At 34.7% G+C, this 17,823-nt stretch overlaps 2 protein-coding genes across 2 annotated transcripts; one reads left to right on the forward strand and one right to left on the reverse strand.

Moving 5' to 3' along the window:
- The first annotated feature begins 2,959 nt into the window (after positions 1-2,959).
- On the forward strand, positions 2,960-17,551 carry LOC104104155 (glutamate receptor 2.9-like). The gene is made up of 5 exons (XM_070200202.1): positions 2,960-3,254; positions 13,022-14,337; positions 15,266-15,581; positions 16,130-16,527; positions 17,023-17,551. The coding sequence occupies exons 1-5, from the start codon at positions 2,960-2,962 to the stop codon at positions 17,440-17,442; spliced, it is 2,745 nt and encodes a 914-aa protein (XP_070056303.1). The 3' UTR covers positions 17,443-17,551.
- LOC138910680 (uncharacterized) lies at positions 5,379-7,885 on the reverse strand. Its single transcript, XM_070201865.1, has 2 exons — positions 7,297-7,885; positions 5,379-7,212 (listed from the first exon to the last, which is right to left on the reverse strand). The coding sequence occupies exons 1-2, from the start codon at positions 7,770-7,772 to the stop codon at positions 7,080-7,082; spliced, it is 609 nt and encodes a 202-aa protein (XP_070057966.1). The 5' UTR covers positions 7,773-7,885; the 3' UTR covers positions 5,379-7,079.
- Positions 17,552-17,823: the final 272 nt, after the last annotated feature.

The raw sequence follows: 17,823 nt of genomic DNA on the forward strand, positions 1-17,823 counted from the left end.
ATAGTCTATCAAACCATTATCTTTCTCTGAAGGACAGAGGAAGAATTCTATCAGATAGAGAATACACAGCTTGACTGCATCCTCACCATTCACTCAACTATGGCTGGTTACAATTTGTTTCAAGTATGACTTCTCAACTTTTTCCTTATTCGAAAAATAGCTCCTCATTATTTTTCTGACATACTTAGTTGTGTAACCAAAGTCCGTTACTTATGTGACACATCTAAGGCCAGTGATGAGGGCAAACTCCCTCAACCCAAAGTTCAGCCTCTCACTCTTTATCTCTGCTGTAAAAATAATCAAACCGGATGCGTTCAATTCATACTTCATGAGAAGGTGAATTGCCTGGTTTTGGATACATATTTTGGGCAGGGAAAGAAAATGCCCAAAACATGTCTTCTTAAACAACTTTAACCCATTTTCAGACAATAACATATTGATTTGGCCAGGAACAACAGGGTCGGATAATGTTTAGAACCTAGTGATGCCATAATCAATATCATGTGGTACAAACAATATTCGATTCTGCACCAAATGAAACAGTAAGTTAAAAAAGACATGTTTGAATATCAAAAACAAAATAAATTCAATTCTACTATAATTTAACTACAATCAGAAAGACATAAATACCTTGCATACAAATAAGTTACAAAATTAGTAAACATATATAACAACTAACTACATTGAAGCTACACATTATGTTTAGAGCAAGAAATTAGAAAGTAACAACAAGACATAACATATACAATTTATTTACGGAAAATGAATCTATCATCTACAAAATGGAGCAAATAATAACTAATAAAACCAATTAAATAAGGTAGTAAATCCCCTAACAATATGATTTAGAATAATAGGCTATAAATGTTTGGTTCTGCACCGAATGAAACATTAAGTTAAAAAAAAGACTTGTTTGAAGACCAAAAAATAAAATAAATACAGTTCTACTACAATTTAGCTACAATCAAAAAGACATAAATATCTTACATACAAGTAAGTTACAAAATTAGTAAACATATATAACAACTGACTACATTGAAACTACAAATTATGTTTATAGCAAGAAATTAGAAAGTAACAACTACACATAATATATACAATTTATTTATAGAAAATGAAACTAAAATCTACAAAATAGAGCAAATAATAACCAATAAACCCAACTAAATTATGTAGTACATTCCCTAACAAAATATTTTCGAATAATATACAAGAAATCTACAATTCCGAGGGAAATGTAGAAAAGTTAATAACCAACAACAAATATACACAATGTAGACAAAATTTCTACAAATAAAAAAAAATAAAAAGTATGTATAGTCATGAGACTGAGAACAGGTTTTGTAACTTTAAAAAAAAAACTAAAATTTTAACTACTAAAATTTTACATTCTCCAATGACTGTTGGGGTATAGTTTTAGGTAATTTTTTAACCTTCTTCTTTTTTGAAGGTTTGACAGTAGGAGAAACTTTGATTTTTTTTTTGCAGGTTTCGGGATAACTTCTTCTTCGATGAAATCATCATCACGGACAATTTCTTTGCCCTTCCATTTTACTGATTTAGCAGATGTCAAAGCTTCACCAGCATCTCTGCCATGCTTGAGTTTTGTTTGAGCTTCTGCCCTAGCTTCACGAGGGGAAAGCTTGGACTTTGTCTCTGGTTTTGCATGTGCCGATTTCACTACTTTTTTGGGTGATTCCTGTAACAAAACACTCAAATCAAAAGTAGGAATATCACCAATATTAAAATTTTTAGGGTTGTTCTTCAAAACTCCTTTCTTCTTCATTGTAAGGGAAGGAAAAGTAGGATTTAGAGAGAGAATTAAGAAAGTTTGAAAGAGATTATAAAAGATTTTTGAAGAAATATGGAAGGGAGCGTTAATGGAAGGAGAGAGTACAGAATCGTGGGGGGGTATGGAGAGAGAAACGTGGAGGGAGTGAGATATGTACGTTAGAGAGATTTTAGGAGTTAATTGATACTCATTAAATTCCTAAAATATATATAATTGGTAAATTGTATATGCCAATGTAATTAAATTGAAACTTGAATATGGAGGGTAATAAGGTTTGAAATAGTGTATAGGAAGGTAAAAATCTCTTCAATAAATGAGTGGATCAATAACCAATCCAATCTTAAACGGGTTGGGCAGACCATTTGGGCTTGGGCCATATTTGATAGTCCTAGATCCTTCCCAGAATTTGGGTACTGAGATTTATTTTGAATCTTGTCTAGAGCTTTTCATCTTCTAGATGGAAATGCTATAAGTACACTAAACAATAAGACGCCGATTTTTTTAGCACACATGTAACGATATATAATTCAAGAGCACATAAATATTTTAGGGTCCCTTTGATGACATTATATTTGATAGAATTAAAACGATATATAAAAAAATTAGTATGCACAACTCAAAAATTTTATATGGTTCACGAGTATTTTAGGGTAAGGAAATGGGTGTGGCGTTGATGTTAATTATATTAACAAATTAATTATGGATCGGAATTGTTGAGTACAACTAGCTACATTGATGTAATAGTGACTAGTTCTATGTTTATATTTACTCATCATTAACTATGGATTTATTGAGTTCAACTTGCAATATTATGGTTGTAGTATGACTACCTCTTATACCAACCTTATTGTTTTCTAACCAGTTTGAACAAGTCCTAAGGAAGATTCTTCTTGAAAGTCAACTTTATCTCCTTGTCTTAGTCCTTGTTCATTTAGGTTTTAGTCTACGATTATGGAAAACAAGGGCTCAGATCTCAGCAGAAACAGCAAAATATTAAGTGGTTTTTTTTAAAATATAAATGTAAGTAGGTATTGATAGAAAGTAGCATGTACTAATAAAATAATCGAAGTGTTATAATAAATGAAAAATAAAAAGTCATGGTCCAATTCTCTTAGCTCCTTCATATATGACACAGCAACGGCCAACCAAAAGTCTAACCATACGAAAATGAGGACTTCTACTACTCATGTCTTATCTTTGCTACTCTATTTCTTATTGATTTATCAAATGGTTTCATTGACTAATAACAAGAATGGTTTAAATGGTTCAGTACATGATGATTGTAACATGATATGGAGAATAGGAGCAATCATTGATCCAATATCCAGGTTGGGTAAAGAGCAAAAGGTAGCTATGGAAATGGCAGTTCATGACTTTAATGGCCAAAATTCCAAATGTTCAGAGTTAGTTTTCAACTTTGCTTATTATTCCCATGGGAGCTCAAGTCCTGCTGCTTCCATTGGTAATTTCTAATTACTCTTTAATTATCTTCATTTTAGCTTTTTTCTCTTTTTCTTTGTTTTCTTTCTCTCCTACTTTCTTTGATATGGCCAAGCTTTTTTTTGGGTAAAAATATTTTTTCCAAAGTTAAGGTGTTTGGCCAAGGTTTTAAAAGAAAAACAGTATTTTTGAGTAGAAACAATAGTAGTTTTTGAGAAATAAAAAAAATAATTTATTCCCAAAAGCACTTTTGAGAAAAATATATTTATTAGCGATTTTTAAAAGCTTGGTCAAATACTATATAATTGTTGCTCAGAAGTATTTTTTAAATTAAGTAGCAAATACAAATTATTTCTTACTAAAAATATTTTTTTTGTAAAACATTTATGAAAAAAATATTTTTTAAAATAAGTCGATTTTAAAAACTTGGTCAAACGGGCTATCGGAAGGAATGAGAAGAAAGTTAAGTAAGAAAATATTAAATTCCATCAAATCCTCGCAAGCTCTTACAGAGTCCTTTGGTTTCACAGACACATACAAAGGAAAATAATATTTGTATATAATTGAGAACCAAGTTCAGTTTTCTAAGGAAAAAAATATTCTATTAGTTTCAAATTGAGTGTTGAATTTTCTTCTTTCGTGTGTCAAAATATAACTACCCGTTTTGTTTACTATTTTAATGAACAAAAAACATAAAGAGCAATATACACCTATTTTATAAAACAATTCATTCGTGATTCTTTTCCTAATAACTCGAAAAAATCAACGCTAAAAATACGATATAGTGTTTGTTTACGAAGAGAAGAGGAGGTGAGTTAGAAGTTTTAGATTACCGATTCAATTCTATATCCTCTTACTATTTGCTAAACCATTCGAGAAACTATAGATACTCAAAAGTCATAGTAGTACTTTTTTATACTAATTAGCTGTCCTTTCACATCAAAGAAAAAAAAATCTGTTTGGACTATCATTAGATTGGTTATTAGATCCTCTAACTACTTCTACGATATATTATTATATCCCATAGATCCTCCCATGCAAATTATTGGCATTTGGGTGGAGGTAAAGCTGAATATGGAAAGTATTGAATTGAACTCACAATTTTAGTGTTTGCCTCATACCATATAAATTTGCCAAAAAGATTAATAATATGCATAAATATTTATATACACACAAAAATAAATTGTGATCATTCTGAATTCAATAACTTTAAATTTTTGACTTGAATCCAGACGGAAGCGCATTATAGTACTTCCAATGTAGTGAGAGGCGGATTAAGTATTTAAATTATATGGGTTCAACTTTCAAGATTTTAACATTGAACTCATTATCTTTTTAAATTTATAGGTTCATATGGACTACTCCCTCTATTTTAATTTATGTTAACTTATTTCCTTTTTAATTCATGCCAAAAAGAATGATATATTTCCTTATTTGGAAACGATTTACTTTTATGCAATGGTTTATAGCCACACAAAATATATGTGTGCCATTTACACCACAAGTTCAAAAGTCTTCTGTCTTTTCTTAAACTCCGTGCTCAATCAAATGAGTTCACATCAATTGAAACAGAGGGAGTATTTTATAATTTTAATAAAATTTTACGTATAAATTTGTACTCCATGTTGGAAGTTATGGTTTGAATTGAACCCGTGGTCGATACACACTACTAGAAATTCGCTAAAAACCGACCAAAAATACCGACCAACGTTGGTCGGTTATGGCAAATTACCGACCAAAACGCGACCATTACGGTGTGGACGGTGTTTTGATGGTCGGAATGGCTTACCGACCAAAGTTGGTCGGAAATTACCGACCAACTTTGGTCGGTATATTAAAACGACCATCTGACAAGTTTAATTACTTACCGACCAACTTTGGTCGGAAACATATTTTATTAATTTAATTTTACCGACCAAAGTTGGTCGGTTTAACTAAATTATGTTTTTTTTATTAATTATTAAAATTTAAAAAAACCGACCAACTTTGGTCGGTAATTGAAAATATATATTTTTTAAAACTAATTAAAATTAAACATTACCGACCAACTATGATCGGTAATCTCAACAATGCAAGCAAAATACCGACCAAAGTTGGACGGTATTCTTGAATTCTGGGAATTCAATGTTCATTAACCGACCAACTTTGGTTGGTATTTTGAAATAATTTATTTATTTTTATTAAAAATCGACCAACGTTGGTCGGTTTTTCTGGGATTAATTTTGGCATAAAATGCCTGTTTTGGCAGCTAAACCACCTGCCAGCATACCAATACAACAACAACACAACAACAACAACAACAACACAACAACAACAACAACAACAAAAACACAACAACAACAACACAACAACAACAACAACAACAACAACACAACAACAACAACAACAACAATAACAAAAACAACAAAAACACAACAACAACAACAACAACAACAACAACAACAACAACACAACAACAACAACACAACAACAACAACAACACAACAACAACAACAACAATAACAACAACAACACAACAACAACAACCAAAACATTCAATAAATACTTTAAAACTAACAAATTAAAGTTCAATTGAACATAAAAATCCAAAACCAAGTTAAAACTAATTACAACTAGTTCAAAACTGGTTCTATTTGTCTAGTTCAAAGTATATAAAAATCAAGGGGTGTTTTGTATAATATCATCATCACCGTCTGATGAACTTTCATCTACAAGACGATATAGAGAACGGTCTTGTGGAGGATGGGAAGCACGATCACGGAGAGGACGGGAGGAACGATCACGAGCAGGGCAGGAGGAACGATCACGTGGAGGTCGACCCTCTGGAGATGACTCACGAGATCGGGGCAACGAAAAAGCTCCACTAGATAGGAGAGTTCTGATCTGAGCTTGCATGCCAAGGAATTGAGCATTTCTAAGCCTTTCTCTTTCCTTGGCCGCTTCTAGCTCTGATGTGAGCTTTGTCACTGTCTCCCGCATAGCGGAGAGGCTCTCCCTATTAAGTTGCTCGCCATGTGAGGAAGTCCTTATTCCTCGCATTCTACACTTATAGCGATGGAAGTTTTTTAGTAGGAAGCCCGTATACCTTCCCCCATTTTGGACCGCCAACAGACTCCAACCATATTCTTTCAGCATCCTCGTCTGAAGGTTGGGTTGGCTCACCCGATTCACCAGCTGGATGACTACGGATGAATTCCTCCACGTTACTTTGGTAGCGACCCTATATTATTTTAAATTAAATCAGTATTTCAAGTTGTTTATAAAAGTAAATTATAATACTTAAATAAAATTGAAAGCTTACATATGCAGTCGAGGCCCGGTCCTCGACCCACCTATCTTGATCCCCCTCTTTCTTCTTCTTCACAACATGTGTCTCCTTGAATAGCTCATCATGACTCATTGGACGCCCATACTTCTTTTCCTGAAAATAAATTAATTTAGTTAATAAACAGAATAGATATACTTAGAAAAGTAAAATAATTTAAGCAATTACGTACAAATCTTCTTTTTATTGTCCCTAGGCTGATCGCACCTCCAGTGTGCAAGGAGCCTCCCTTCTCGGATGCGCGAGCTTTCTTTCTTTTTTCGCTCCTCTCTAAGAACTCTGCGGTAAGCCATTGCCTTTGCAAATCATTCCACAAATTCTCAAGTAACCAGCCAGGCCTCTTGTTCTTCTTTCTAGCATCCGAGAAAGCATCCGCCAATCTCTTGCGAGCTTTATGATGAAAATTTGTAGCCACTTCCGCGCTATAGCGGTCTTCCCATACACACTTGCTCTGTATTTCAAAAGTTAAATATTAGATGGAAACATCATAAATATAAATTATTAAACTGTTTAAAAGAACATTTATACCTTAAATTGATTGAAAATTTGCTCCTTCAGTGAGAATGGGCAATCAGTCCAAGTCGCATAAGGGCCATCATAAAGCTTTCTGATGGCATTGGTGATTATCCTCGTAGTTTTATTACCCGGCCTGAACCTGCAATTTAACAATAAAAACACATTAATATCTTAGTAAAAATGTTACAAATCAATAGACGCAAAAATAATGAATAACACTTACCCATCACCCTCAGGGACTATGATGATCCTGCCATATCGATCATAATGCACTACCTCGTCATCACCATCCGAAGCATGTGTATCAGAGGCATGTGAAGACGGTGTAGGCGGGTCAGAGCTAATGCCTCCCAGGCGAAGGCCTGCAATAGATGGAGTCGATGATGAAGATGGTTGCGATCCCTGTGACTGCGACATAGCTGGATGCGACCCAAGTGGATGTGATACCGATGGCTGTGACCCGAGTGGCTGTGACCCGAGTGGCTGTGACATGGGTGGATGCGATCCATGTGGCTGTGATATGTAGGGATGTGATCCATGTGGATGTGATGCAGATGGCTGTGAGGCAGCTGGACTGTATGTCGGACGTATAGTCTTGTGGCCCTGTGATGGAAGACTGGGTGTCTGAATGAAGGTGTACGGCTCGTGATGCTGTGGCAGCTCAGTATAGCCGTGTGGTGGAGGATAAGACATAGGCATCTCTGAAAAGGGTGGACAAGAGGGAGTATTATTTTCTACCCTCCTCTTTCCCTTCCTACCCTTTTCTCGACCCCGAGAACTAGTAGGGTCATTGTTACCTTGACCCTTGCCTGCCATCTGCATAATATAATACACATTTAGATTGAAACATATAAGAAACTAGCTATAAAACGAGAGTGCTTTAAAAAACCAACTTTTTAATCCTCATCGACGTATTGTTCCTCGTCCGAGAATTCTTCGTCCTCACTTGTTTGAGCTTCATCAGTTGATTCCTCGTCCTCATTTTCTATAATTGTTACTTCATTTATATCAACTTCTTCCAATATGCGTTCAGGATGTTCCAAATCATTTTCTAACTGATCGTCCACTATTTGGTGAATATTGGAGATATCGTTTTGATATGCAACATCTAACATATTCTCGACTTTCACCCTACCTACAGGCTTAGTTTTTATTACAACCCACCAATCAGACTTATTCCGCCGTAATGGATAAGGAGCATAATACACTTGCCTAACGTTATGTGCAATTATGAAAGGATCATAGCGATCATACTCCCTCGTATGATTAACCTCAATTATGTTGTATTGGTTGTGTACTCTTGTACCTCTTGTTGGATTTGGGTCAAACCACTTGCATCTAAAGAGTATCAATTTCTTATATGGCCAACCTGTATATTCTAGTTGTAATATTTCTTTGACCACACCATAATAATCAATATCTCCAACTTGGTTGCCATCACCACCTAGAACCCACACCCCGCTGTTGTTGCTATTTTTATTTTTAGAGCAATCCTCTGTATGAAACTTATAACCATTCACTACGTACTTAGACATTGTTGTGACCTGAAGCCCAGGTCCCCAAGATATATCTTTCAAAAATTGATTTACACCATTATTTGGATTATTTACCTACATAGAGTTAAAAAAAGTCATAAGTTAGCACAACTTATGAATCAATTTTTATACATTCACTACATATGTATATATATATACACACTTACAAACTGTTTGAACCACGTATCAAATCTCGTATATACAGCATCATAGCCAAATTGACCCACGAAGTGACTGTGACATATCAAATATTTTTAGTAGTTGCATCAATATGTAGTCACAGTAAATTTTACATTTTGATAACTAATAAATCAATACTTACTTGAGAAATGGTACAACTTCGGGACAATTTAGCAACACATGAAGTGTAGCTGACTTGTACTCCATATCACTCAAACTTCTCTTTCTAACATCCTTAGAACATCGGCCTGGTTGATTGAATATGGACATTGGTGGATATAATGGATCATTCACTGATTCGACCGTGTGCCTATTGGGCCTATTCCTAGAACATGGCACGTTATTCTCAAAATAATAAGAACAAAAATGTGCAGTTTCCTTTGCAAGATAGGCTTCGCATATAGATCCTTCAATCTTATTCCTCTGCTTAACAAATTGTTTGCATTTGCCAATTGTCCTACATAATCTCATGTTAGCCAATAACATTCAAATAAAATAGAATAGTACATCAAAGTTATAATATTACCTCTCAAAGGGATACATCCATCTGCATTGAACAGGCCCTCCAAGTCGTGCCTCGTGTACAAGGTGTATTGGAAGGTGTTCCATCACATCAAAGAAACCACATGAGAATATTTTTTCCATCTTACTAGAAATTACAGGGATGTTCTGGTCCATCCGAAGTAGGTTTTCTTCCCTTAATGTGGTAGAACACAAGTCTTTGAAAAATAAACTAATCTCTGTGATGGGTTTCCAGATTCTTTCAGGCAAACCACAAAATGCAATAGGCACTAAGGTCTCCATGAAAACATGGCAGTCATGACTTTTCAAATGGCTCAACTTCCCTACCTCCATATCTACTTTTTTTCCAAGATTCGACGCATAACCCTCAGGCATCTTTAATTTCGTAACCCAATCACAAATTTGTCGTCTTTCCTCCAAAGTGAATGTGTAACTTGCTTTGGGCTTGAACACCTTACCATTGTTTGCTGTCTGCAAGTATAATTCAGGCCGCCTGCAATATTCTTGTAAGTCCATTCTAGCCTTCGGGTTATCTTTTGTCTTACCTTTAACATCCATCACTGTGTTGAACAAATTATCAAAATAATTCTTCTCAATATGCATGACATCAAGGTTGTGTCGGAGAAGATTATCCTTCCAATAAGGCAACTCCCAAAATATACTCTGTTTCATCCAATTATGATTAACACCATATCCGGGGAATCTATAAGGTGGAGCCTCAGTAACTTTACTGAAGTTCTGGACCCTCTCCCAAATTTCCTCACCTGAAAGTATCGGAGGTGGAGAATCATATTCCACTTTATTCTTTTTGAATGCATTTTTCATCCTTCTAAACTCATGATCATCAGGCAAGAATTGACGGTGACAATCAAACCATGATTGCTTTCGGCCATGTTTCAAAGTGAACGCTTTACTATTTTCCATGCAGTAAGGACAAGCTAGCTTCCCAGCAGTCATCCACCCAGACAACATTCCATACGCAGGAAAATCATTAATAGTCCACATTAAATTAGCACGCATATTAAAATTCTGCTTGGTTGATATGTCATATGTTTCAACACCATCATACCACAATTGTTTTAGCTCATCAATCAAAGGTTGCAAATATACATCAATCAAACTTTTCGGATTACGTGGACCGGGGATAATACAATTTAAGAATATATATGGACTAGTCATACACAACTCAGGTGGTAGATTATAAGGTGTAAGAAAGACAGGCCAACATGAATATGGTGTCGCAGATATAGAAAAAGGCGTGAAGCCATCGGCACACAGACCTAACCGAATGTTCCTTGGTTCACTAGCAAAATCTGGATATGTCCTATCAAAGTGCTTCCAAGCTTCTCCATCTGAAGGATGACACATAACACCAGGTGGTCTTCTATTTTCAAAATGCCATCTCATATGAGGAGCAGAACTCATCGACGCATATAACCTCTTTAACCTAGGTATAAGAGGTAAATAATGCATTGCCTTGACAGCGACCATATTCCCGCTGGAAAGCCTCTTGAAACGAGGCTTTTCGCAAAATTTACAACTGTCTAAAGTTGCATCATCTTTATAATATAACATGCAACCATCTTCACAACAATCAATTCTCATTGATGAAAGTCCTAACTTAGAAACCAATCTCTTCGCCTTATAGAAATCACCAGGTAAGTTGATATTAGGGTCAACTAGTTCACTCATAAGGTCAATGAAACAGTCCATGGCTGCTTGAGAAATATTCTAATTAGATTTGATACTTAGTAATCTAACTGCAACAGACAGCTCAGAGTTCTTTCACGTAGTGGACGACTAGCTTCCTCTAACTGTTCATAAAAATGTTTTGCGTCATCATTAGGAGTTTGTTCAACATTTTCATTGGGCTCACCCCTAAAAGCATCTGCAACCATATCCTGAATTCTAGAATCAAGATTTGTATTCTCCACCAACCTACTACTTTCACCAACAACCATGTTATGAAATATCCCACGGCTACCATCGATCTCTCCATGATTAGTCCACACAAAGTAATTCTCTATAAACCCCTTCCTATAAAGATGAAGCTTAACTTCCTCCGATTTTTTAAACTTCATACAATCGCACCTGACACAAGGGCACCTAATTACTCCTTCACTTTGGTATGGTGGAAGTGACATTGCATGTCTAATAAAGTCATCAACCCCTTCTACAAAATCCTCCCGCAATCCCCGCCGATTAGGATAATTTCTATTGTACATCCAAGTACGATGTTCCATCTATACAAATAAAACAAGAATAAATTAATTTATTCTATAATTATAAATTAATTATATCTTTTTTAGTTAATTCAAGATAATTATTTTTTCCTAATTACACCAATTTATATCCTAAAAGTTCAATTCATATCCAAAAGGTCCAATTCATATCTTAAAAGTTCAAATCATATCCTAAAAGTTCAATTCACAAGAACAAATCCTAAAAACTAAAATTTCAATTCATATCCTACGAGTTTAAACATAAACTAACTAAACTAAAGAAATTCAACCCATACCCTAAAAGTTCGATTCACAAGAATAAATTAATTTATTCTACAATTATAAATTAATTATATCTTTTTTAGTTAATTCAAGATAATTATTTTTTTTAATTACACCAATTTATATCCTAAAAGTTCAATTCATATTCAAAAGGTCCAATTCATATCTTAAAAGTTCAAATCATATCCTAAAAGTTCAATTCACAAGAACAAATCCTAAAAACTAAAATTTCAATTCATATCCTACGAGTTTAAACATAAACTAACTAAACTAAAGAAATTCAACCCATACCCTAAACTAAACTAATTCATAAATAATTGACTAATTAACAAAACTAATTAGTTAATAAAACTAATTAACAAAACTAATTAAAACAAGACCTAAACCCTAATCCTCAATAAAATACAATGTTTAAATAATTAAAACACTAATCAATTGAAACTAATTCATAACTAATTAACAAAACCTGAAAATAATAAATAAATGGGTTGTAATTCAAACCTAGAATTTGTAGGAGATGGAGAAGGAGATCGAGGGGCGGCAGTGGCATGGCAGAGGCGACGGCGACGGCGCGGCGACGGCGAGGGTGAGGGCTGGACGGCGAGGGGAGGCCTGGACGGTGAGGGGGAGGGGCTGGGAGAAGGAGAGAAGGGAAGGAAGAAGAGGGAAAAATTTTAGAGAAATGGGGGTTTCCCCCGTTTTTCACTTCTCTGATTTTAGAATTACCGACCAAAGTTGGTCGGTAATTTTGGTCGGTACATTAAGTGCTGACCGTTTGACCAAAAACCGACCAACTTTGGTCGGTTTTTTTTAAAAAAAAATTTAAAATCTTTAACCGACCAACGTTGGTCGGTAATTTTAAATATAAATTATTAAATATTATAAAATATTTAAGAATAATAAAATAATTATTAAAATTTAAAGAATTGGATCCAAATTACCGACCAACGTTGGTCGGTAATCCAAAATTTTCTTGTCTGACCAGCTATTGACCAATTTACCGACCAACGTTGGTCGGTATTTTATTTAAAAAAAATGTAAATGTTTTTTTTCCCAGTTTGCGTCCAACCTGGACGGTTTTTGGTCGCATTTTTTGACCGACCAACGTTGGTCGGAAATAGTTGGTCGGTTTTTAGCAGATTTTTAGTAGTGACACTACATCCGCCCCTGAATGCAGCTTTGGTGAACTAACCTTAAAATTTTGCAGCAACATATCTTGTCAACAAGAAGCAAGTGCATGCCATCCTTGGACCATTGACACAACAAGAAGCTGTTCTATTTTCTGAATTTGATGAATCGTACAAAGGCATCCCCATTATTTCTTTAAGCCCAACAGCCACATATTCTCCTCAACTAGTTTTACGGCAAGAACCACCTTCACTTGTCCAAATGAGTGACGATGTTAAGTCCCAAATGCAATGCATTGCTGCATTAATTGGCCATTTCAAGTGGCGAAAAGTGATAGCTTTATATGAAATTAGTAACAGCTTCTCCAATATGGATTCTGGACTTATCACTCACCTCTCAGATTCACTTAAAGTTGTTGACTCCTCTGTTGAATATCACTTGGCTTTTCCTCCTTTATTCTCTGTTTCAAATTCCAGGTTATTCATTCAGAAAGAGCTGGAGAAGTTAAAAACCAAGAATGTTAAAGTTTTTGTGGTGATACAGTCTTCTTTAGACTTTGGTTTGGTTCTTTTTGAGGTGGCAACAGAAATGGGAATGATGGGGAAAGATTATGTATGGATTATTTCAGACAATATGGCAAGTTTTCTTGACTCCGTTGAACCTTCTGTTTTACTGAATATGCAAGGTGTAATTGGATTTAAGTCAAATGTTAACGACAAAAGTGAGTCTTTTAGACAGTTTAATGCCAAATTCAGGAGAATGTACAGATCAGAATATCCTGAAGAAGAAGAAGGAAGCCCAAGTCCTAGCTTTTATGCACTTAAGGCTTATGATGCAACTTGGGCAATTGCTAAGGCCATGAAAAATTTAACAAAAGTAAAAAGCAGTTCAAGTGAACTAGTGAAAACCATTTTGTTGAGTGATTTTGAAGGTTTAAGTGGGAAAGTTAGTTTCAAGAATGGTGTAATATTCCAAAAGCCAAACTTTAAGATCATTAACGTGTTTGGCAAAAGTTATAGAGAAGTGTCATTTTGGTCACCAGAGTTTGGTTTTTTTAATGACCTTGTTGAATACAATGGGGTGAAGTTGAAAATTGGAAATGGTTTAGGAGGGGATTTGGAGTCAATTTTGTGGCCAGGTGGTAAGCAAACTGTTCCAAAAGGGTGGGCTATAGGAGGCCTAGAAAAAACACTCAAGATTGGTGTACCTGCAAAGGGTGCATTTAATCAGTTTGTGACAGTGGATTTTAACCAAGAGAGGAATGAGACTATAATTGGTGGATTTTCAGTTCATGTTTTTGAAGCAGTTGTGAGGCAACTTCCTTACTATTTGCCCTATGTGCTTGTTCCCTTTTATGGTACTTATGATGAAATGGTGGTAGGAGTTTCTAACAAGGTATGTTATATATATGACTCTTTAACTTATCCACAGCTTCAACTTTTAGCACATGTTTGGCCATAGATTTCAAGTACATTTTTTCAAAAAAAAAGTTAAACACACTGTTTGTTCATGGAACATGATCAGTTTTTGAAAAAATAACAAGTTTCATAAAACTGGTTTAGTCAGTTTTTGGGTGAAATTTTTCTTCTGCTCGCAAAACTTCAAGTTTTTTTCAAATAAAATACATGTCCAAACATAACTTAACTTCCAAAAATTATTTTTCAATACAACTTCAAAAACTCTTTTTTCAAGTTTCAACTAAATTTATGTCCAAATGCTAGCTCAGTGCTTAGCATTTCACAATGAATTTTGGTCCAAATTTTTAAATCTTGAAAAAGGTCCAGATTTATCCCTCCACAATATGAAATATCCTAATGTTATACTTTAGTGTCAATCATACCTTTGTCCTTTTGCAAATTGTCTCATATTTATTCTTGACTTTGACGGAGCTCCGACATAAGCTGGGTGGTTTCCACGTGTCAACATACTTCAAGGGAAAAAGGTCGAAATTTTAACCATATGCTTTTGATTATGGTTTAAGATTACCATCCATAAATACTTCAGGGAGATATGTCAAGGCCATGAATAGATACTGAGACTATTTGCTAATAGCAAGGGATATAAATGGACCCAACGTATAATAGAACCCTTAAATTTTTTCATCATCAAACAGTGAAGTATGCCATGTGACCAAGAGGTTACGGGTTCGAGCCGTGAAAACAGCATCTTGCAGAAATACAGGATAAGGCTACGTAAAATAGACCTTTGTGGTCCGGCCCTTCTCCAGACCCCTTAGTGCGCCCTTTTTTAAACAGTAAAGTCTGATTGTTGCTAGTGATACTGTGTTTTAACATCTGCAAATACTTACCAGTTCATGAAATAGAATCTGGATGCAGCAGTAGGTGATACAGAAATAATGGCTGATCGCTATGAGTATGCAGAATTTTCACAACCCTATATTGACTCTGGACTGGTCATGATTGTGACTGAAAGACCAATACTCAAAAAACCACATTTTATTGTTATAAAGGCATTCAAGTTGAAGTTGTGGATTCTGCTGGCAGTGATGAGCATGTCTACAGGGGTTGTCATCTGGTTAAATGAATACGTAAATAACAACCCTGACTTCAGTGGTTCTTTTCCTCAGCTTATTGGATCCATGCTCTGGTTTTCAGTCACTGTTCTCTCTTTTTCCCAAAGTAAGTTTACGTGATCTTTACATAAATAGTCGGTCAGATTCATTATTTACTTTTTCTAGCCGGTACACATAAATTATACACTAATTATATATAGTTATACTCATATTATACATATATTATATATATGTCGGTGATTTTAGTTTAAGCAGTTGGGTGGACGACTATTTAGGTTAATTCTTCAATACACAACATTATATATTTCGGGTAAAATGATCAAAAATCTACTCCTCTACTATATAAAATTTCTTAATTTTACTTTTTATTGTACTTTGGGCATTTTATATTCTTGACATTAGCAACTTTCTTGACCCTTAGGGAACACCAACCTGAAGTATAATTGAAGGTAATTTTACACCATAGTCAAAAGCAGAAGGATAAACTTGGACCAACGAGTATAAGATGATTTGTTAACAACAATAATACGATAGTTCCAAAGTATGACAGAGAGTAAACTTATTTATAGTATTTTGTATGATTCAGAGGTAGTTATTATCAATACTTTAGTCAAATTCAAAGGCTTAAAACTCCAATTTTGGGACTCATTGCAGGAGAATTGATCAAAAGCAACCTATCTCGACTTGTGCTAACAACATGGTTATGTGTAGTTGTGGTTGTCACAGCTTGCTTTACAGCAGTCCTTTCTTCTATAATGACAGTTCCTAGGCTGGAACCTTCTATACTAGATGTTGATTATCTTATAAGGACCAATGCTGCAGTTGGTTGCAATGGCAATTCATTTATTGTTCGTTATCTGGTGAATTCTTTGCATTTGAAGCCTGAGAATATCAAGAAAATCAGTTCAATCAGTGACTATCCTAAAGCTTTTGAAAAGGGAGAAATTTCTGCTGCTTTCTTTGTAGCTCCACATGCCAAAGTTTTCCTTTCAAAATACTGCAAAGGTTACACCAAGTCTGGACCTGTCTTTAAACTTGGTGGATTTGGTTTTGTAAGTTCAACATTTCACCTTTTTAGCTTTTCAATCTGCTTATCTCCATTTTTAGTCACGCCTGTGCATCAGACTTTATCCACTATAACAGTGAAGGCACAAAACTATTTCACATTAAAGTCGGAATTTTATCACTATAACAGTATAGTCACTAAGTTATTTGTCACATTAGAGTAAATGAACATCACTCATTATCACACCGAAGTCACTGAACTTTACTACTATAACTATAATGGTTTATAGCGGGGTAAAATTTAGCGACTTTACTAATATAATAAATAACTTTCAGTTATTTTAATCCGACAAATTAAAGAAAGTTTTTAGTGATTTATTATTAGTATATTCCAGTAGATAAAATTAAATTCTTTTAATGTGACAGAAATAGTTTAGTGACTTTACTGTTCTGTGGCCATAGGTGAATTTGACCCTTTATTTGACCTAATAAATTCTTAAACTAGTTTCTTTATGACTTCTTATCATATTTTAAATCATCAGGTCTTTCCAAAGGGTTCTCCCTTAGCAGTTGATATCTCAGAAGCTGTTCTTAAAGTTTCACAGAGTGGAGAGATAAATCAATTAGAAGAACAAATGCTTATTTCTTCAAATTGCTCTTCTTCATCAGCTAAGGAACAGGATCCTGGATTAGGACCCGAGTTGTTCTCAGGCCCATTACTGATTTCAGGTGTTATTTGTGGAATTGTACTTTTGATCTCAATCGCTCGTTTAGTCAGAAGACACTGGCTAAATTTAAGCTCTACACTTGCAAATTATGCAAATGTGGTTTACATATGGGCTTCTCTGGTTTTTACTCAGTGTTATACAATACTAGGATTAAGATTCTTTAAAGATAGTAGCACTGTGATTGATCAAAGATCAAACAATCAACAGAATGGTGAAATCACAGAGGTATTCTAATGTGCCAAACACTGGATTAGTAACAACAGCAATTCACACTTGCTAGTTGTCTACTTGTCTAATAAAGTAATCTTGTAAATATATGATTTTAGAGGCTCTATTTTTCTAATATTTCATTTATTTGGAGTGAAAGGAGGTCCCGGGCTCCTTTTTTAATCTTTCACGCACTTTCTTTTTATGCTTGAAATGCGAATACTATGTGACAATTTAAAGTGATACCGGATTCACTTATTTACATATTGCGACATAAAATATCTTTCTGGACGAGGAATGAGAAACCTTTCTCCTGTTAGATAAATCCAATTAGGTTTTGTTAGATAGGAACAAATTGATTAATAGTAATAACTCTGAGATAGAGTATTACATCTGAAAGAATTAGAT

Source organism: Nicotiana tomentosiformis, chromosome 4, assembly GCF_000390325.3.
Source record: "Nicotiana tomentosiformis chromosome 4, ASM39032v3, whole genome shotgun sequence".
Taxonomy (NCBI): domain Eukaryota; kingdom Viridiplantae; phylum Streptophyta; class Magnoliopsida; order Solanales; family Solanaceae; genus Nicotiana; species Nicotiana tomentosiformis.

What these genes read in the sequence shown, in the direction of transcription:
- LOC104104155 (XM_070200202.1), top strand. Translation starts at nt 2,960, where the DNA reads ATGAGGACTTCTACTACTCATGTCTTATCTTTGCTACTCTATTTCTTA. An exon ending in TGGTAGGAGTTTCTAACAAG is followed by an intron (nt 14,338 to 15,265) that starts GTATGTTATATA and finishes TTCATGAAATAG; the next exon opens with AATCTGGATGCAGCAGTAGG. An exon ending in AACTTGGTGGATTTGGTTTT is followed by an intron (nt 16,528 to 17,022) that starts GTAAGTTCAACA and finishes TTAAATCATCAG; the next exon opens with GTCTTTCCAAAGGGTTCTCC.
- LOC138910680 (XM_070201865.1), bottom strand. Translation starts at nt 7,772, where the DNA reads ATGCCTATGTCTTATCCTCCACCACACGGCTATACTGAGCTGCCACAG. An exon ending in ATAGTCCCTGAGGGTGATGG is followed by an intron (nt 7,213 to 7,296) that starts GTAAGTGTTATT and finishes GTTAAATTGCAG; the next exon opens with GTTCAGGCCGGGTAATAAAA.